The following is a 22,438-nucleotide window of genomic DNA, read 5'->3' as shown; positions in this document are numbered from 1 at the left end:
GCAGAACACACAAGGTGGGAGAAAATCTAGAGCCTAGCAGAAGCAAGAGTAAAATCACAATTTATGATGTAGACACTGAAATTAGCAAACCTTCACTCCCTGAACTCTCAACAAGATCTAGTGATCTAGGTAAAGATTTGAGGAAAGCATGCCATGCTGAAGGAAAAATTAGTGCAGGATATGCACTAAATCCATAGCAAATCAAGTTCGTCAAGAAAAAGATGCCATAGATACGATGAGCATCTACACAAGTAAAACAACAATGTCTCCATCACGTTCTTAAACGGATGAATATACACATAAAATTTATATATGTACATATACCTAGTTTTTCAACAAGGGTGGCCTTCGAGTATCCTGAACAGCAGTGCAAAACAGGACTCAACAAAGGGAAAAACTCATAAAAAAGATAGGTCTACACTGTCAGATAAGTTCTTATCATAGTTGCTCCTGTTGGATCAGAGAGCAGGTGCCTGACGAGGCACAGTCTCAAATCATTTCGTGCAATAACAAACATATAGAAGGCAAATAACATGAGATCAGCTGAGGAGAGCGAGGAGCTAAGAAATCCCTGCCACATCCTGCAAACCAACACATCTATCAGTTATTCCAAGGTAAAAGTGCAATGCAAGCAAGTCCAGCATCTATTTACAGCTTTAGCTCAACCCTATTAATTTATGTGTAAAATCAATTAGAATTGACAGCCATGCTTCCCCTATTTTCTTTAGAAATGAATTTCTCTAACATCTCTGGCTATCATGCTATTTGAGAACCGCTTACCTACTATTAAGGCTCATTCAAAATCGCTCCTGTTAATAATTTGTTCAATAACACTGTTATTAAATCATGAGACAACCAATTTCATCCCAAAATCTAAACCCTAATTTCTTGCTAAAACAGTTAAAAAACCCTTTAAGATCTTGACCAATCACAATACAACCTGAAACCATACAATATCAAAAGAATCTTTTTCGCTTTTACTGGTCTTTTAACTGTAGAACGAAGTTCACATGACAAAATTTATCTGGTATATGGGTTCAATTTTCAGCCAATATGTCATTTTTGTTAAATTGAACCAATTTTACAAGGAAAGTTATTGAACAAATTATTAGCATGAGGTTAATTTTGAATAACTGAGACATACAGGGCAAAAAGTAAATGATAGGTTAAGCTCTGCAAGCAACCTGCCATTATAGGAATTATGCAGCTAAGCATAATTGAGTGCCCAAAATTAGGTTTGAATGTGTCATGAGATGGAAGAAAGAAGCTTGACAGTTAGATAAGGAATAGCAGCAGCATTGGTTATTACGTTTTGCATGATTTACTTGATAATTGAGCATGCGGAAAATAACAGTTGTATCAGTTAGTTAGTTGAAGTTAATTGAGATTTAGTTACAAGAAGGTTAGCAATAAACAGATTGTATAAATACGACATGTGAAAGATGTGGGAGTCAAGTAATCATCAAGTATACAGTTCCTGTAATTTCTTCTCTATTTCTCTCAACCTCAACCTCTTTTCTTTCATTTACACATTGTTAAGGATAACTTCCTTGGTATCAGAGCTACAAAGATCCAAGCAAGAACATCCTGTCATTCTCAACCATGGTAGATAGTAACAGGATGAGATCTTTGGAGGAGCATAGCAGGCATACTGATAAAGAAATACAAGTAATCAGAGCCGAAGTCACATTGCAAGGAACAGAATTAAGCAAGAAGATGGAGCAGCTACAAGTACAGATGGATACAACATCGACAGCCTTGAATTCCTTAAAGGCCACTCATAATAATGGAGGAGGAAGAAGGTAGAATACTAACATTGAAGGTAGCATTCCTCCTCAAAGGAATGGCAATCAAGGAGATAATATGGGAATTCTAGAAGGCAACAGGAGAGGATATAATGCAATCTTTCCAAGAGTAGAATTACATACTTTTTTTTGGAGAGAATCTAAGAGATTGGATCATGAAGAGTCACAAATTCTTTAAAATGCACTTCATAACTGTACACTAATGGATTGAAATTGCTTCTTCATACCTGAAGGGAGAGCAGAGAGCTGGTTTGAGGGATTCTTGGTATGGGGCAATGACGTAGCCAACTGGGTTCTAAAGGGATTTGTGTAAGATTTGGGAATTGCAATGATGTGGTTGAAGAGTTTAACAAGCTGAAACAGGAAAAGAGTTTAGAGGATTATGTGGAAAACTGTGAAGAGCTCAAATCTTTAATGAGTTCATGAAATCCTTCCTTGCCAGAAGCATACTTTGTGTCCAGCTTTATTAACGGGCTTAAAGAAGACATTAGACCAATGCTGAAAATCTTGAAGCCAACAACACTCATGCAAGCCTTTGAACAGGCCAAGTAGCGAGAGGAGTCTAACTATGCAGTAGCCAAGAAGAACAGAACGATGCCCAGACCTCTAGCAAATGTATTTGGAAGACCAAAATGTAGTTTCCAAACAAAAGCTAATCAAAGGGTGAAATGTTAAATGGCTGAGAACAATCCTCTGACAATCTTTATGAGCAAAGAAGGAAGATTGGATTTTGTTTGAGTGTGGAGAAAAATTCAACCCTGGACATAAATGTACCGTGAAAGGACTGCATATGATGGAAAGATTGGAAGATGGAAGTGAAGAGTTTTTTCTAGAATGAAGAACAAGGAGAAGTGAAAACTGTGGAGGAAGATGGGATAGAAGAAAATGGGCTATCTCTGAAAGCTATGGCAGAAAACTATGTTGATAACACAATTAGAATAAAAGGAAGTTGTCAAGGAGAGGAGCTCATAATATTAATGGACAGTGAAAGTACACACAGCTTCATTGATGAAAAGGTGACGCCGAGAATCAAGGTTGCAATGGTAAGGACAACAGTGTTGAAAATATTACGAGATGTGATGCGCACAACTTCTAGTGGTTCATGCAAGTTTGCAAATCTTGGAGCTGGGGAGATGTGACATGGTGTTAGGAGTGGATTGGTTAAGGGTGTATTCCCCTAAGACAACACATGGAGATTCTGCATAGACTATGGACATCTGAATAGTTTAACTGTTCAAAATAAGCTCCCAATTTTGTTAGTTGATGAGCTGCTGAATGAACTTCATGGATCACGGTTCTTCTCTAAGTTGGATAGAAGGTCAGCATTCCATCAAGTGAGAATGTTTGAAGCAGATGTGGAGAAAACAGCCTTCAGAACTCACCATAGCCACTATGAATTCAAGGTAATGCCTTTTGGATTAACAAATGCTCCGATTACATTCCAGACACTGATAAATAATGTGTTGGAAGCTAATTTGAGAAAGTTTATACTGGTATTTTTTTATGATATACTAGTATATATCTCTACCTTAGAGTTACATATTAGTCATCTTAAATTAGTGCTGGAGCAACTAAACAACAACCAGCTTTTTCCAAAAAGATCAAAATGTTCTTTCTGTAAAAGGCAAGTTGAGTATCTTGGGCATATTATCTCAAAGAAAGAAGTAGCCATTGATCCTAAAAAGACTGAAGCTGTTAAGGATTGGCCAGTACCTTCTGCTATCAAAGAATTAAGAGGGTTCTTAAGCTTAGCAGGTTACTACAGAAAGTTTATTCAAGGGTTTGGCATGATTAGCAAACCACTTACTGACTTACTGAAAAAGAACAGTTTTGTATGGAATGATAAGGCTCAAGATGCATTTGATAAACTTAAAGTAGCTCTAAGCACAGCACCAGTGGTGGCACTGCCTGATTTTGATAAGGTCTTTGTATTGGAAACCAACGCTTGTTCCAGTGGATTGGGAGCAGTGTTGAGCCAAGAAGGCAGACCTCTAGCTTAGGTTATCAATCTACAAAGCAAAATATATGGCCATTTTGATGGCAGTTGAAAGGTGGAGGCACTACATATCAATTCATCATAAAAACAGATCATGAGAGCCTGAAGTTGTACTTGAACACTTGAACAGAAGATCCATACACCAATACAGAAGAAAGGGTTAACCATGTTAATAGGGCTTGGATATCAAATTCATTACAAAAAAGGAAAGGAAAATGTGACAACTGATGCATTGTCCAGAATATTTGAAGAAGAATGAGCAACTGTTGGAAATAAACAGATTGATATGCTTAATGGCAGGGTTGATGCAATCACTGTAATGGCGCCAGCTTGGCATGAAGAAGTAAAGGCATCTTATGAGAATGATTCTATCCTACAAGGAGTCATTACTGAGAAGATGATTAATATGAATAGCTGACCACAATATCAGTTTACAGAAGGAATTCTCAGATTCAAGGGAAGGACTGTAATTGGATCAAGAGGTAGTTTGAGGAAAAGTTTAATATCTAAAGCTCATGATTCAAATATTGGTGGTCATGCAGACATACAGAATTCTTACAGAAGGCTGAAGACTTTGTTTTATTGGCATTCCATGAAAAAAATGGTAGAAAGGGTTGTCAATGAGTGTGATGTGTGTAAACAGGACAAATTAGAGAGAGTTGCCTCTCCAGGGCTCTTACAACCTCTAGAAACTCCAGGTGGGGCATGTAAGGATATTACAATGGATTTCGTAGGACTTCCCAATTCAGAAGGGAAGGATACAATTAGATTCACTAAATTTACACATTTCATTTTCATGTCTCATCCTTTTACAGCCCAAGATGTAGCTCAGTTATTCATGTGACATCTCTTTAAACTCCATGGACTAACAGCTACAATAATGACTGATAGGAACAAGATCTTTACTAGCTTGTTCCGGAAAGAATTGTTCAAGAAACTGGGAGTGAAGTTATACATGAGCTCTGCCTACCATCGACGGTCAGATGGATGGATTGAGAGGGTGAATTAGTTCTTGGAAGTTTACTTAAGATGCATGACAATGCAAAATCCTAAGAGATGGCTAAGGTGGTTGTCTTTGGTGCTGTGGTAGTACAACATTAGTTTCCATTCAGCCATAAAAATGACTCATTTTCAGGCTCTATTTGGGTATCCACCCCCTTGCAAAGAGTTATCTACTCGAAGCAAGTTCTGTACGACAGTGAATGAGATGATAGCAAGAAGAGTCGCTACTGATCAGTGGTTACAAAAGCAATGGGATATGGCTAAGAATAGGATGAAACAGATGATTGACAAACACGGGATTGAGAGAATTTCCAGTTGGGGATTATGTGCATTTGAAGCTTCAACTATATAAACAATCAAGCATTGAGAAAGCACTTCAAGTTTAACCCGTGATTTTATGGTCCTTAGAAAATTCTACAGTAACTGGGAACAGTTACCTACAGGTTATAGTTGCCAGTTGGGGCTGCAATCCATCCTGTTTTACATGTCTCGTTGCTCAAGAAGAAACTGAGGAAAAATGCAGTCATAGCAACAACTATGCCAGCAGTGGATGATCAAGGAAGGGTGAAGATTCAACCAGTGGCTATACTAGACAGAAAGCTCATGAAAAAAGATTAACAGGGCAGTAGTAATGGATCTAATCCAGTGGTCTAATATGTTTGAGGAAGATGCCACCTGGGAAATCCTGGAAGAATTGAGCCAACAGTTCCCTGATTTTAACACAGATTTTTGTGGACAAGAATCTTAAAAGGAAGGGTAATTGTCATGAGATGGAAGAAAGAAGCTTGACAATTAGAGAAAGAATAGCGGCAGCATTGTTTATTACATTTTACATGATTTACTTGATAATTGAGCATGTGGGAATTAAGAATAAACAAGTGGGAAATAACAGTTGTATCGTTAGTTAGTTAGTTAGCTGAAGGTAGATGAGATTTAGTTACAAGAAGGTTAGCGATAAACAGATTGTACAGATAAGACATGTGAAATACGTGAGTCAAGTAATGAAGTATACAGTTTCTGTAATTGTAGAAAATCCTTTGTTCTCTATTTCTCCTTATTCTCAACCTCTTTTCTTTCATTTACACATTGTTATGGAAAACTTCCTTAACAGAATATATGCTCATCAAATTCTTCAAAAAACACAATCACAAGTTCTGCCATTCTCCCTGAAACTAAAATAATTTGGATTCCATCTCAAGCACAACTTCTTATAAGATGGCTAGTAGTCCCACCACCATCGTTACCAAAGCCATTCACAAGCACAACTCTACTGCGTGTTGATTATGCTATAAAACAAGAAACACCATATATCATTACCTCCCAGTCACTGCCTTCTTCTATTACATGATATGCAGAACCATTATTTTGCCTACACTCTTTACTAGCTCAGGGCGTGCATAGTTCTATCCGTTCTATTATTTTGTGTATTCATTTTCCAGAACGAGTATTACATTTCATCCCAGATTGACTTGTATCAAGCTCATATGAAATTGAGTTCTAACTACAAATGGGGTAAGCAGATATTAAAAGAACACTGATAATTAGTATATATAGGCAAATGATGGGAGTAGACGTAAAAGGATACTAATCATACCAAGTGGGTAAGCGGAAGAAGGTATGGAAAAATATTCTGATGCCGTCAATATCCAGCTGCAATATAAGTGCTAGTCCAAAGAGAAAGAATGCCCTTTGACGTTTTCTCTCTAGTGGCCAAAGAGTATTCCATGCTGAGAAAAAAGAAAAGCATTCAGCATAAATTAATCTTCCACCACAAGTTAAGGAGCATCAGCTAACTTGTCTTTATTAATATTTTCAGAAACTGGACTAGAAAATTCGTTCCAAAATGAGGCCTAACAGGAAGCTAAAATCCATGGTATAGAGGATTCTCCCAAAGAAGAGTTGTCAAATGAAGAAACTTATTGCACTGTGCTGGAAATGTTGTTTTATTCACGCAATAAGATTGACAAACTCAGTAAGAATTAGATGTGAGTAACTACTGTGATCTGCAATGTCCCATTTTGATTGCTGAAATTATGACATTACCATCTTTAAGGAAGAAATGTAAAATGGACGAAATGGTGTTCGGGAATGCTTGTGTGTCCACTGTTCCATACCTTGCATTGATATATTTGCATAACGTCTTTCAAGAGTAGACTTTCCCTTAGAATGATCCTGATTCAATATATTTGCAATTACAGAAGCATAATTTGGAGCCTCAGACAATGATCTCACCACTGAATACCCTGTTTGAGGAAGCACGAAATGAATAGGTGCCTTTAAGTTTCATTTACTTCAGAAAACACAGATTATCACTACTGTTCTTACCTGTGGCTGGATGCACCATGCTAGCAGCAGCACCAAATGCAAGATTTTTTTGCTCAGTATTTGGCAAGGAACCACCAACTGGAATATAAGACCATTGCTGCTTAACAGATCAAAAAACTATTCACTACCCTTCACACACCCAAGGGACAATAATGTTGTCAATATAATTCAACTATTTTTGTGAAATAGCTATATCCCCGAGAATGCAAAATGCTTTCTAGTGCATGCATTAATAGTCAGAAAAGAACACTAATAGCACTTTGTTCATGGGGCTTCAGCATTATGCATGACAAGAGCGTGTACCATCTAGTAATGGCAATACCAACAATTACATATGCGCAATAAGCACCCTAGGAACTATTATACCTCAAAAATCCAAATTTGGAGGAATCAAACCAGATAACCTCTGATTGATATCGGGACAATATAACTGTCAAAAAGCACATCAGATGACAATGACAACCACCTTTTGTTTTTGAAAACATAGTTGGTTTTTACATGGCATGCAAATAAACCATGTTTTGGAAGTAAAGATAAGGAAACTACCCCTAGAATGCATCATGGATTTGCTTGTGAAGTTTACCTCTTCATAGGTTTTCAAGACTCGGATTCCCATTGCATCTAACCTTGACAAGAGTTTTTTCTTTAACAAGTCGAAAGGCATTGCGTCTTTTGAGGCCAAACAAGTTTCCTGCAGTTTACTATCTCTTCAAAATTTGCACATTATTGTTATTAATAAAATTGAAAATATCCAAAACAAATCATATTGAACAAACCTCAAAGAAAACTCTTGTTGATGACATGGGCATTGCATAAAGAAATGTTGGATATTCAGCTTCTAAACATTGAACTTTTTGTTTAATGTAGTCTCTGTAATCCATGAAAACCATTAGGCTAGGGTCATATGGATTGTTTTCCACCTGCAATTGAGAAACAAAGTGATATTGTCAAAAGGAATTGCAGCTCCGAACAATTTACAAAATCCTTCAGTGGTTTCTTAGAAGAGAATTATAGAGCAATATTTAAAAATCAGATCGATCCTATGGCTGAAATTATGTAACAGCATAGAGAATAAACCTAGGGTGCAAACCAGAGAGGGAGAATTGAAAGTCATTGTAATGGCTTCTTAATTCAAAGTTGCTTACCATCAACAATATGTATTCAGAAAAGAAAAGGGTTTACACACGCAATCCTTTCTTTTCCCTTTTGTTCAAATTTAGGTAGGCATGAGGACAATCCAGTATTAGGCTACCATCTCATGTCAAAATATGGAAGGAAGAAAATGACATAGAAAAACAGGGCTCATATCATACATAATTATTGATAGTTACAGGAGATAAACAGGGCTAATAAACCAGCTCTTGTTATTAACAGATAAACAAAGTTATACACATATAATCTTTGAGCTTTAAATGACTTCTAAAATGTTATATCTCACTCATACCTCAACTTCCACACCATAAGCTGTTTGCACAGAAACCCTTGGACCTCCCACCTCATATTGCAACAGTTTTCCCGAAGCAGCTCCAGATGCAACAGTAGCAAGCCTATAATAACATGTCAAAAATCAAATTTGGGTTTAAATGCAATAAATAAGATAAAATTCACGTTTACTAAGCAAGGACTAAAAAAATTTGAGGACATCAAAATTTACCTGCATGGAACTACAATGCCATGTTCACAAGCTACAAGACTATGACCATCAGTTGCTTCGGTAATCCTTTCCACTTTTGAGCTCAGATATAAAACACCTGACTCGACACACCTAGAGGAAATTAATATAGATTATGCACCTCTAAAGGACTCCAATTCAATATCAAAGGCGTGATTAAGATGAAAATTATGATAAAAGCAATTATTGAAAACACACACACACACTTTGTAGCTAGTCTCACCTCCTCAACAACTCTTCATGGAGCAAATATCGACTAACTCGTCCATAGGCGCGACCGATCAGAATGGGATCATTGTCGTTAAGATATACAATGGTATCCTGCCAAACATGCTCAATACACCCATCAAGTCCAAGATCTGAAAATACAACAATTTATACAGGTTAATCCAAACAGGAAATGAAGTATTTCCAAGCCTACAAATTGCAGCAAAGTTGCATCAAGTGGTAAGAAAAATACCCAGTTTAGATTATGCACTCAAGCTTAGGCAACTTACAAACGAAGTTGGAAAAAAAAATGGAAGGCAAAAAAATAGTTTAATATTCCATACGTAATTTAAGTTAAACACACATGGCATTTGTAATAAAGGGAAAAGAAATACTAAATATTAATACCTTTAAATTCATCCTCCCAAACACCATAATTATTAGTAAAAGGAAGATCAGGACCAATAAGTCCAACACTTAAACCCAACTTAGCTGATTCTGCAGCTAAAGCTAATCCTGCTGGACCACAACCAACCACCACCAAATCCAGTTCTCCTCCACCTTCTCCGCTTGTTGCTATCGGCCGCAACTGCAACCGCATAATTAATAACAAAGTTAATATGTTAACATGAAAAGAAAAGGAAAATTAATTAATTAATTAATTAATCAAAAAACACCTTGTCGGCAAGTTTAGACTGTTGACTCATGGCCTTTTTTTGCTGCATTTGTACAAAACCAAGCTCAGAACCACCAGCTTTAATATAATCCTCTTCATCAGCAAACATACCTTCTTTGAAAGCAACACTACTACAGCTATCATTCATCCCTCGACTACTATTACTACCTACTCCTGACCTCACTTGACATAAACGGTATCGTTTATTACTATTAAAAACACTCTGCTTTGCACTGCTGCTGCTGCTACTACTCTGTGGCTGTGTTGCTACTCCTGTTTTAGACCTCCACACAGGACATGGACATGACAGTAGCACAGCCGCCATTGCTCCGAAATTTCGAGCTCCCATGCATTCCATTTCTTAATGTCCGCTATCTTTTTCTTGCTCTCTGCCGCTATTTATGTGCCAAAACAATCACGCCATTGTTGTTGTTTGGGTAGTTAAAAGAAAATAATCGAAGACAACAACGTCAGTGACGTTCTTGGAGATGCTTGTTGATTTGATTTATTTATCTCACAGTCTTTGTTGAGTTCTTGAAAACACAAATAAATGAAATAATGTCACTGACGGTCAGATCTTTTCTTCTCTGTTTTTTGAGGATAGGGAAGGGAAGGCTGGTTTGGTTTCTCTGCTCTCTGGTCTTTTTACCTTGCTCGTCATCTCTTCAACTCTCATCTTCAAGACCGCCACGTGGACGAATTAGATTGCTGAACTATTTCAATGTAGCCGTTCCTATCTCGAACGGGTCCAAGCGACGTCATTTTATTCCCTTTTTTCCTTGATATAACAATAACTATAAGGTTATCGCTCATCTTACTGTTTTTTTGGATATAAATTACTGTGAATTAAAGTAGTATAATAATAAAATTATTCTTGCCAGGAAAACTTAATAGGCATGCATCTAGAGGTAGAATTTTTATTTTTATGAAATATACTTGATATTAAAAAAATAAATGAGAATAAAATGGTTTTTTTTATTTTTTGAGTTGTAGTATAAATACTAATTTATCTTTAAAAAATAAAATTTTAACTTTTAAGTTAAAGTTTTTGTATTTTTAAAATAAAAAACAAAGAAGATATAAATATATCACTAATGGGAGAATATATAAATATCGAGAGGTTTTATTATCTATTTTTTCTTTATTAAAAGAGTTTAGATATAAAATTATTTATAAGTTTTAATAAAAATAAAATTATATATAAAAATGTTTTTATTATTTAAATATAGTTATCAGATCCAAACATCTAGATCTGACATAATTACTAAATTCAAACTTTTTGATTTTAACATAATTTTTAAATTTATATTGTTTGAGTTTAATATGTTTATCATATTCATTCTTTAAGATTTATTTTGACAATTATTTTTTTCTAACCCCACCCAAAACAATTTTAACTAAATTTCTTGCCTTTCTTCCTTTACTTTTAAACAAAAAAAAGTAAAATTTTTATCTAAAAGAGAGAATGAGGTACAAAAAGTTTTGAGACATGATTATTTTTTTTAGCTCCATAATATAGATATTAAGTTTTTCTAGGGTAAATATTATATATATTAATAACAATTTTATATTAAAATTATTTTTATATCAATATTATCATTACATTATTCATTTGAGATTTTTTATTGCTTTGTCAAACTCAAAATATCTAGATCTTATATTATTGTTAAACTTAGACACATATTGATATATTTGATAAACCTAAATAATATAAATATAATATGATTGTTAAAACTAAATTTATAATTACTCAAGTTCATAATAGCATATATCTAATACTTCTAACTATCATTGAAATAGTGATTTATATAGGAATGTGCCAATCATATGTATAATATAATATAAACTATAAGAGTGTTATCAATCTTACCTCCGAATTAATTTTTATAATAATTTTATTCTTAAACTTCTTGGATTTTTCAATTAATAGTTTTTTTTTTATTTACGTGGGGTGTTTGGACCAGCTTGCGTGCACCACGACTAATCCCCACGGCTTACTGAATACCCTGTAAACTCAATAAGCATGTAAAGCACTGCAAAGATAACAAACGTGCATGTCAGGGCTCGAACCCAGGTGTAGTATTCCCTTTCATCACTAGGCCAAACACTTAGAACGCTAAAGGGGACAAAATTAATCTCCTTATAAAAACAAAATTACAATTTGGATGGAAATATGAATAAAAAAAAAAGTGCTTGAATGTAACTTATAGTTGGGAAATATGTTTCAGATTTTTCCTCTTTTTTAAGATTGGTCACATAAAGAGAGGACGACACCGTATCAGGATTTTCGTTCTCGATTGCAAATTAGGGCTGACAAATCAACGGTTGCGTTGCCTAGTCTAGCCTGCTACCTTGAGGTCAAGAACAAGAAGAAGAAGAAGAAGATATCAGATGAAAGCAGAAAGAAACCCTAGAAAACAGAAATTTTGAAGGAAAGGAGAGAAAAAGAGAGATACAGAGAGAGAGAGATGGGGAATCCAAAGCAAAAGTGGACATCAGAGGAAGAAGAAGCGTTGAGAGCAGGAGTAGCCAAACACGGTACTGGAAAATGGAAAAACATACAGAGAGACCCTGAGTTCAATCCTTACCTTTACTCCCGCTCTAATATCGATCTCAAGGTTTCTTCTTCTTCTTCGTCTTGTTGTTGTTGTTGTTGTTGTTGTTGTTGTTGTATGATATTATTATATTAATAGGATAAATGGAGGAATATGACTGTTAGTGCCGGTAGCCAAAGCGTTAAGGATAAGTCTCGGACGACAAAAGTGAAATCCATTCCTGATGCTGCTGCTGCTGCAACTCCACTGCCCAACCCCCAAACTTCTGCTGCCGCCGCCGCCGCCGATGTTGTGATCGATGATTATTTGGAAGCCGCAGCGGATTCGAAAACTGCTCCTAAGTATGTTCTTTTGTATTCCCTTTCAAAAAAAATAAAATGGAACAAGATTGTTTTATGAATTCTTGTAAGTTGGTAGGAATTAGGGTAATATCGTGCCATAGTTCGTATGTATCGTAAGACAAGTATTGTAGTTGCTTTGTGTAAAGTGACATAGAATGGTGGCGTGCATGCGGCTTGAGAGATCTCTGCAATGCAATGATATTTGATTGATTTACTTAATTTGGCAGGTACAATGCCATGATTTTTGAAGCAATTTCAGCCTTTAATGAGCCAAATGGAGCAGATACTAGCGCAATAATCAGCTACATTGAGGTTCCAACGAATTTCATATCATTAAAATGTGTTTTCCTTTTGTATTTGATAGTCATAGATTTACCATCGAGATAGGTATTTATTTTCAACATGGAAGAATGATCTTCGTGATTTTGTTATCTCTGGCAATTATGTGGGTGGACATGATGTTGAATATATATGTGCTGTTTATGTTTGTTGTCTTGATCTTTTCGAGACTTGGGCAAGAATTGGACTTGCCAAGCATGTCGCATGTTAAATCCTATAGCTGCAATAGGAGAAAACCAAAACCCTTGAAATCTGTCTCACCTAACATGTTGTGCATGGAGAGCAGAGGACAAATCCAAGTTGATATTCCTCTGATTTGTAAAGAGTATCAGGATCAAGTCACTTCATCCATATCCCACGCCCCTGTCCATGCCTCAGTGGTTGCCATCCTGAAAAGGGAAGAGAAAAGAAAAGAAACCACATAATAGACCCCTACAAAAATTTTGTTGTCATCCGGATGAAATTAGTGAATGATTATGAAAACATAAAATTATGTAAATCAACCATAATTTGCTCGTTATTATTTCTTATTCGTCATTGTTGATTTTTCCAGCTCTATGAATTTTAAGAAATATGACGGGTTTTTTTTTTTCCCCTTGATAATTCATGCAGCAAAGACAAGAGCTACCACAAAATTTTAGGAGGCAATTAAGTTCAAGGTTGAGGAGGCTGGTAGCTCAGGAAAAACTTGAAAAGGTGAGTGATCTCGATCTTTCCAGTGGAACTTATTTACTGATGGTGATATCCCTAATACTGATGCGCACCTTTTCAGACTACTAAATAATTTCTCATAAATTTATAATGTAGAATCAAATTGTTCCCCTTTTTTTAATTTTCATCTGCATTTTGTTGCGCTTCTCACCTCTTTGTTCATGCCTTATTCCTTGGATGAGAATTGCAATTGAAGAGCATGTTGCATCAAGTTAATGTATTTCTCAAAGACCATCACTGCCATGTCCCAAAAAAAAAAAAACAGAGAGAATGAAGGTTCATATATGGGTTTGTAAAAGTCCATTAGTTATTTGTAATTTCCTTGGAATTAGATGATAGTAAACTTGCCACTAGTGATGGCTGCAAAGAAAGTCCTATCTCTTGTGTTTTTTTTCTTTTGTCCTTCAATGACTGAATTAAAGGCTGACATTGAGAGAAGAAACAGAAAAGTTCAATCACTTGTGTGTGTTTTTTAGTTTGTCTTGTGAGAATAAAATGCACAAAAGTTGTATTGAATAGACATTGTGAGAACATACTGAATGGTTTGAAGTTTTAACGAATTAAGTACAGGTCCAAAATTGCTACAAGATAAAGAAAGTTTCTTCGTTTGGGACAAAAACACCAACTCCTAAGAAAGAGGTGCGTCCTAAGTCTGTACACGACACTGGTGATACTGTCGAAGGAGCAGCAAATGACGCTGCATATAGTGTTGCAGAAGCAGAAAACAAATCATTTGTTGCCACTGAAGCAGTTAAGGAGTCAGAGAGGGTTTCGAAGATGGCTGAAGATGCAGATTCACTACTGCAGTTGGCCAACGAGATACTTGAGAAATGTAATTCATCCTTGCTTCTTCTGTCACTGCTTTTCCTCTGTCTATTAATTCATGCCCCTATTCTTGATTTGGCAGGCTTACGAGGTGAGATTGTGATCATGGGATGAGATACGAGCTCACACCTTTTAAAATGATGGGCTGGAGATGACCCAACAACTAGAATGCATGTAAATAGTGCCTGTTTCTTCCCTCAATTTTTTTTTCAGGCATGATTAAAGCTAAAATATTGGGCTGGTTTTGCGGTAGCTATTATAATGTAATTTCTCAGATAAGATATTCGTGATAGATATTGTAGAAGAAAACATTTAATTTTGATGTCCTTAGAGCTCTTGTTCTTTAATTTGACAAAGATGCCATTTAGCAGCTGAATGGATTTTTTTCCCCTCCCTGCTTGAATCTCTCTTGCTTAATTCTCAAACCAAAAATTCTTTAGATTTCCTAGACAATGTTTCTCAAGATCTATTAGAATGTCCAAATGCAATCTGCGTGAGAAGAAAGACTGAGCTTTGATTATGGCCTTTCAGCTCTAGAGAAAGACTTTACAGGTTTAGAGAAAGACTTAGAGAAAGATGTTCTACAATTACATTGTTTAGAGAAAGACTTTACAGGTGGTCTCCACCATGCAGCGGGCTGGATTAAGAAGAATTAATGTTAAAAACGATGTTTAGGTATTATTATTGTGTTTTAAAGAGAGAAAAATAAGTGACTCGGATAATAGATCCAATTATATCTAATAAGATGGGTTATTTAATTAAAAAAAAAAGTTAATGAATTGAATTTAAAAAGATGCAATCTTGATAACTTGCATAAAAAGAACGTTTGCCTAGGGGAAAAATATAAGAAGCCTAGTTTTAAGACAATTTAATATTAAATAATTAAATTAAATAAAAATAAAAAAAAAAATAAATCAAATTAATCCGAGCTAGTATGCTAAATTAGTGCGACTCAGGTTGTAAAATTGAGATAATTTCATAAAAAATAAATTGAAAAAAATAATGATACTTAAATTTTAGCAATCCAAATTTAGAAAGATGAAATACAAAGGACAAAAAAGTAAACAAAATAAACCCCTAGAAAATAAAGTATCGGCAAAGTCAAGTAAGTCTATGAAACTTTGCAAGCCGAATCATATGAATAGAATAACCTAATAGAAAACATAGTAGAAAAAATTATAAATTTCAATTATTAAACAAATCAAATATTGAATGATAGAATCAAAGATATTTAATCTTAAAAAAAAAAGATTTGAATTAACCTGGGCTAACTTGTTAGGCCCGTTATCTAGTTCATGAGACCGGGATAACATTATAGAAAGGAAAGCAAAGAAAAGCATGATGTTCTATTTTCAACAAATCAAATGTTGAATGATGAAATTGAAAAAGAATCGATGTAAAAAAAGATCTAAAAAAATATTGATATCAACTCGGGTTAACCTTTAAACCTATAATTTGGACCATAAGACCTAAATTACCCTGTCAAAAAAAAAACATGAAGTCTAATTTCTCACTTAACCTAGTGTTAAATAATAAAATTAAAAAAAAATAAATAAAAAGAGCCTAAAGCAAAAATAACAAATGAAAAAATGAAAACTAAATTTTACATAAAAAACAAAATGACAGGGCACATTTTATTTTTTATTAGGCCAACATGAATATTGAGAAAAGGAGAGGGTAAAAAGGGAGGGGAAGAAAAAAAAATGTTATCAATATTGCACTGCTACTTATCAACCAATACACTACATCTCCTGAACAATCTCAACATGACACTTCCAATGCAACCAGGTAAGCCAACATTTGATTGTTAGAGAAAGCCACACTTATTGCCAAAACATGGCGAGCTTCCTCCTCACATGTCAGTTAAGTTGTCATACTTGTTTATCTTAGTCCATCATATTTGTTCTACAATCAATTTTGATCTTTTAAGTTTTAAATATTTTATATCAATATAATTTTATTTTATTGTCAAATTAAAGATCAACCAATCACTAAAATTTTCCCTTGATATTGTTGGAACCTCATATTTAGATAACCAAAATAAATTATGAAGTTAAATCCTAAATAAATATAACCTAAAATGATCAAATTAAAAAAAAAAGCTATGACAAAAAAAAACATGAATTTTTTGTTCTGACTTTGCAAATCAGTTATTGAACACACCCACACATGAGATAGCATGTTTACACGTTGCCGTGGGCTTATAAAACAAATATACTCGATAATGTTATAATTATGAATCAGTACTAGATAAGTAATTGAAACTAAATGTATAATGGAGTCAATATTTCATGAGAAAACAAATTGTATTGGTGATAAAAAAAAAAAACTTAGAGACTAAATAAAATGATTTATAGCAATTCACAGTGTTTTCTGAGAAAAGATATAAAAGATATAGTGCTTTTGTCACATGATTTAGCCTTTCCATTAATAAAAAGTAAAAAAAAATTCACAGCTAAATTCTTTATCAATTTAATATTAAAAAAAACTACCAAATATAATTTTGAAAGGAAAAATACCTGTGAGGAAAAATGTTGTAGCAATTGACAATATTTTATGATGAAAATTACAGTGCTTTTCCCAATAAAATAAAATAAAAAAAGCATTTAGAGAAATACTGTAGCAATCTAAAGTGTTTTATGAGAAAAACTACAACGTTTTTCCACATGATTTAGCTTTATTGTAATTATAATTTTTAACTAACTCCATATTTAAAAAAAATTGACAAAGATAATTTTAGAAAAAATCATATGGGAAAACATTATAACAATTCACAGTATTTTTTTTAAAAAAATTACACAATGACAGAGATAAAATCTTAAGAAATTATATCAATCCATAATGATTAAGCTTTTCCTCACATATTCACAGTGACAAAGATAGTTCTGAAAAAATCATAGCAATAAAAATTATGTGAAGAGATACTATAGCAATTCACAACATTTTGTGAGGAAAGTTACAATGTTTTTTTCATATGATTAAGTTTTATTATAAAATTAAATTTTAACCAACTCAATATTAAAAAAAAAAGATCGACAAAGATAATTTTAGAAAAAACATATTACAAAAAAAACACAAAAGAAATAGGAAAAAAATTATGTGAGAAAAACTGTATCAATCCATAGCGTTCCGTGAGGAAAAAATTATATTATTTATAATTGCAATTCTTAACCAACTTAATATTTAAAAAATAAAATTTTAGAGAAAAGCATAACAAAACAGAAAAAAACCATGTGGAGAAAACACATTGTGGCAATCCACAATAATTTACAATGAAAGTTAAAATACTTTCTCATATATTATAACTGTAATTTTTAACTAACTTAATATTAAAAAAGATAATTTTAAAGAAAATCATAAAAAAAAAAACATATGAAGAAATACTATGTAAAAAAACACCACAACAATCTACAACATTTCAAAAGAAAAATAAATTTAAAGCAAAATTTTTAACTAGTTCAATATTTAAAAAATAAAATTAATAAAAATAATTTAAAAAACAAATAAAAAAATAAAAAAAACAAATGAAAAGGTGAAAAAAAAAATGCACTATGAATTACTATTGTAATCCACAATACATTTGGGTGTGGAGATATAGTGATTTCCCCACACTTTTTAGTTGCGTAAAAAAATAACGCAACAATCTATAATATTTTAAAGAAAAAAATTATAAAATAAAATTTTTAATCAATGTAATATTTAAAAAGTAAAATTAATAAAAATAATTTTTAAAAAAATAAATGAAAAAAAAGAGGAAAGTTGTAAAAAAAAGGAAATTAATTTCAAAAAAAAATAAACAAAAAAAAGGAGAACAAATGAAAAGGTACTTAAAAAGGTGCAAAAAAAAAAGTACTATGAATTATTACTGAATTATTACTGTAATACACAATGCATTTTAATATAAAAAAATAATAATTTTCTCACATCATTTAGTTTCTTTATATAATATATATATAAAAGACTGAAAATCTGATAAAGCTTTAAATTTGGTTGGTAAATCTTTAATTCTTTTAAATTAATAAAAATTAATTTGAATTTTTAACTAAAGAATTAAAATGAAAAAAAAATAATCCTAATAACGATAAAAAAGGAGAAACTTCTTTCAAGAATGGGATGTGACAATTCCAGCCAAGGAACCGCAGAGCGGTTTGGCGTTCTCTCTCTGTTTTTTACGAGGTTCAGGATATTAGTTTGGAAATTACTGATCCTTTCTATTTGATGGCATTTCATTGAAGCATTCAAGCAGCCTGGCATACCGTCGGAGCTTAGGAACATTGACGAATGACGATAGACTGCTTGCTTGGCAGTATCCATCAACAACGGTTTTTCATTTTTCATTTTTTTTTTCCGGTCAATCATAAACTTTTCCTTCGGTAAACCCATCGATGCACTGAAGTCAATTGCGGGTAGATTTCAAAAATAACTTGCATTTTTATATAATTTTACTTTAAAAAATTAAGCTGATATCTTTTAAAATAGCATATTAAATCAATTTAAATTACTTTAACTTAACTTGTTAAATTTATTAATTATATAATAAGATTATAATAACCTATAAAAAATAAATAAAAATTATTTTAAATTTAATTTTCATTCAACATAATATATGTTAAAGGATAAAATATAAAATAAATTCGACTAAAAAATTAAATAGAGTTAACTTGAATTAATCTGTCAAACATAAATCATAAAACTAAAATAATTCTATATAAAATAAATTATAGAACTCAATTTTCAATTATTCTACTATTGAAGAGTAAAATTTTATATATAAAAAAAATATAAAAAACAATTCAAGTTAATCAACTAAACTCGTGAGTCGAGTTATGAAACCGAAATAACCTCATATAATGTAAACTAAAAAGATTATGAAGTCTAATTTACAATTAATCCAATATTAAATGATAAAATAAAAAAAATTAAATAAAAAAAAATAAAATAACCTGAATCAATTGGTCTTATCTACAACCCGAATCATAAAACCATAACAACTATTTAAAAAATAAATAAATAATAATATAAATCTTAATTTTTAATCATCCTAATTTTAAAAAAATAAATTAAAAAAATAAAAAATAACTCAAATAAACTTAAGTTAATCTACCAAACTCGAGTTAGAAAACTAAAATAACTAAATAGAAAGAGAATAAAAATAATTATAAAATTTAATTTTCAATCATCATATTATAACTAAATAAAAAATAAATAAAAAAAATTATAAAATCTAATTTTTAATTATCATATTAAAAAAATAAAATTAAAAAAATAAATAAATAATAGGAAAAAAAAACTCAGACCAATATAGTTAATTTACAAAACTCTTAACCTAAATTATAAAATCAAAAATTTTTTATAAAAAACAAGTCAAAATAAATTATAAAATTTTATACCCAATAAACTCAATAATAAATAAATAAAAACTCAATAATAAATAAAAAAAATTAAAAATTTTTTTGAAAAAAAATCAACTTCTCATTGTTAATTGCTACATTAAAAAGCCAAATACCAAATACTTTTAGTATATGTTATTTAATTAATATGAAATGAAAATGGAATTTTAACTTTTTCACCCAGTTTACACGTCACTGGCTAACGATAGTTCGGTCTTGATGGTTTTAACACGAGTCGCTGGGTGAATAACTAAATAAAATCTCTGAAATTTAGATGGACAGACCATCATAATTTGTTAGAACTCTGTTTCAAAAACACAACTATTGAAGCTACTGATTGATTCTACTGTTGAACGACATTTCCTCCCCAGCTATCTTCAGGCTTGGATCTACCACTGTCTGGTGGGAGATGGGAGATCACAAAATTGGAAAGCAACTCAACAGAGCAAAACCAGTTGATGTTGAAGAAGATCAAATACAGCAATAGCAAATTTAAAAGGCTTTAAATTGAAGATGCTGGCATGAATAATAGTAATGACACAAGCCAATAAGCAAGCTATAATCGTGGCATGCAGGTAAGAACAAGTTAGCAGCAGCAACTCAGAATAAAACGGGTTATTCAAGCTCACAGCATTATTTGTGTCCAGAGAACAATTTAAATAGCTAATGACATTGCAATTGCCTCGACAGCTTAGGCCTATAAAACCACAAAACCTGTTTTCTCAAATAGATTCATAATTGATCCTGATGCTGAGAAAAAACAAAAAACAAAAAACAAAAAAAGAGTGCAGCCACATACCCAGTCAGTCAAAGAAACTACAGAACCAACTTTCAGACATTTCGATTTATAAGAGTACTAGCCCTAGCTCCGAGGGTCTCAAAGCATGCCTTATGCGGTAATTGTAAAGATAGTAGTGTAGTTGCCCATCACCTGGTCCAAATTTCAGTTCCTTCAGGAAAGACTCGTTATGCATGACATCCAATGCATTAAAAACATCAAAATCCTTCTGCTTGGCAACAATCAGTGCATCATTCATTAACTGAAGCAATGGAGTCTTCGTGCTAACATTGTAATATGAATAAGCAGCTTTCAATGTCGAGTGGTTCTGGTTGCCAAGAATAGAGGATGGAAGAGTATAGAAGCTGCAGAAGTCGGTGATCTCATGAGTCTCTGGGCTCTCAACTAAGTAGCTATCAACCACGTTCTCGGTTGGAAGAAGCCAGTGCTCCACATCATTTTCATCAAAATCCGGAGCAACAACAAACTGGCTCAAGTAATTTCTTAGCAACCTCGTAACAGCAGGCACATCACGAAGTTCCATATTTCTAAATCCGGGGGTGGCAGGGGAATCTGGTAACTTGTAAAGTTTTATGGTCCGGCTCATTGTCATCCTTGCACCAAGCCTTGAAAAGCCAACATCAATAAGCTTCTTGGGGTTCAATGACCTGTGCCAATACTGGCAGGTTGTTATTGGTGTTGGAAGAACCACTCCTGCAGTGTAAGCAGCCTGCCAAATATTCTCTAAATGAACCCTCCTTGTAACCTCCTTAATCATAACAGGAGCAAGTCTCTTGGATCGAAGCTTCTTATGAACACATAAGAAATTAATCTCAGCCATCTTCACAACTTCATCACGCACCCGAATCCTTGCAGGAACGCCTGTTATAAAAGCAACAAGCTTCTTCGAAGATTTGGCACGAACTCCAATGTGCCAGCTTCGATAATAGCCCGGGGGACGCAAAGCCCATGTAAGAAACTCCTGCGAGTAATTAAACCTGAACATGTTCTCATCGTCCTCAACATAGTTGCACTTCAAGAGATCGTAAACCTCGCGGCAAGTCTCATCAGATTCCATGTCACAGGTGGTCCATTCATACTGACTAGGGAGATTGTAAGGTTCCTGTTTAACTTCAGAAAGCAGGGTTGGAGGCTCGATGGGACCTTCAGGCAGATTTGAGTCACCAATGTCTTTGAATTGACCAACAGGTTGGCTTTCCCAAAACTTGTGTGTCTTGCCTAAAGAAACCGAGTCCTTAAACCTACGGACTATAGTTGAGAGTGAACTATTTTCCTTGGAAACTGGGTTTGTCTCAGAATCATGATCAGGGTTATCTTTCGAAGACCCAGGTAGTGAATTATTTTTGTTATCAGCCATTTCAGCAAATCAAGTTTCCTATCAAACAAAACAGATATAATTATCAAAGTAGAAGAGAAAAAAACATATCTAACAGCGAAGCGAATCCAGACACCGCACCGCAGAAAAATCAAATCATTGTGTTAAGAAACCAAAACCCACCCAGATGCTATTTTTGTTTATAAGATCTGTTCATCCTGTCAGGCATTACAAACCACAGAAAAACTGACAGATCTAAAAGACATATGCAGAGGGGTGTATAAAATACCTTCCTTCAAGGAGCTACTGTAGATCGACCTATTTCTTGATGATTTCGGGAGGAGTCTCCAAGGCGATGATGTTGCTACGAAATTTGGAAGGCGACTGCAAAAGACGCTGCTTTCTTGCTTTGGGGATTTTTAATATGAGAAGAATTCCACGAGGAGAGGGTCTGATTCAATTTTGATTTAAGTTATACTC

The 22,438-nt window shown here is 33.4% G+C and overlaps 3 protein-coding genes across 4 annotated transcripts; 1 reads left to right on the top strand and 2 right to left on the bottom strand.

The window, feature by feature from the left end:
• Positions 1–157: 157 nt before the first annotated feature.
• Positions 158–10,335, bottom strand: LUT2 (Lycopene beta/epsilon cyclase protein). Of its 2 annotated transcripts, none has more exons than XM_011005046.1 (11): positions 9,685–10,334; positions 9,416–9,596; positions 9,024–9,159; positions 8,783–8,893; positions 8,573–8,675; positions 7,905–8,048; positions 7,712–7,819; positions 7,129–7,225; positions 6,918–7,046; positions 6,398–6,530; positions 158–581 (listed from the first exon to the last, which is right to left on the bottom strand). In XM_011005046.1, the coding sequence occupies exons 1-11, from the start codon at positions 10,039–10,041 to the stop codon at positions 416–418; spliced, it is 1,665 nt and encodes a 554-aa protein (XP_011003348.1). In that variant the 5' UTR covers positions 10,042–10,334; the 3' UTR covers positions 158–415. The 2 variants fall into 2 exon arrangements, with proteins under 2 accessions (XP_011003348.1, XP_011003349.1); XM_011005047.1 differs by lacking the exon at positions 158–581 and adding an exon at positions 5,968–6,089 and having other exon boundaries at positions 9,685–10,335.
• A 1,568-nt stretch (positions 10,336–11,903) lies between these two features.
• LOC105110116 (telomere repeat-binding factor 4-like) lies at positions 11,904–14,914 on the top strand. The gene is made up of 6 exons (XM_011005045.1): positions 11,904–12,301; positions 12,377–12,579; positions 12,807–12,891; positions 13,531–13,614; positions 14,200–14,461; positions 14,537–14,914. The coding sequence occupies exons 1-6, from the start codon at positions 12,152–12,154 to the stop codon at positions 14,566–14,568; spliced, it is 816 nt and encodes a 271-aa protein (XP_011003347.1). The 5' UTR covers positions 11,904–12,151; the 3' UTR covers positions 14,569–14,914.
• Positions 14,915–20,430: 5,516 nt separating this feature from the next.
• NMT1 (myristoyl-CoA:protein N-myristoyltransferase) lies at positions 20,431–22,438 on the bottom strand. The gene is made up of 2 exons (XM_011005044.1): positions 22,248–22,438; positions 20,431–22,018 (listed from the first exon to the last, which is right to left on the bottom strand). Exon 2 carries the CDS (start codon positions 21,998–22,000, stop codon positions 20,690–20,692), a length of 1,311 nt encoding a protein of 436 aa, XP_011003346.1. The 5' UTR covers positions 22,001–22,018; positions 22,248–22,438; the 3' UTR covers positions 20,431–20,689.

The sequence above is a fragment of the Populus euphratica genome, unplaced genomic scaffold (assembly GCF_000495115.2).
Source record: "Populus euphratica unplaced genomic scaffold, PopEup_1.0 scaffold240.1, whole genome shotgun sequence".
Taxonomy (NCBI): Eukaryota; Viridiplantae; Streptophyta; class Magnoliopsida; order Malpighiales; family Salicaceae; genus Populus; species Populus euphratica.
The sequence above is the reverse complement of the archived record's forward strand: the minus strand, read 5'-3'. Positions and strand labels throughout refer to the sequence as shown.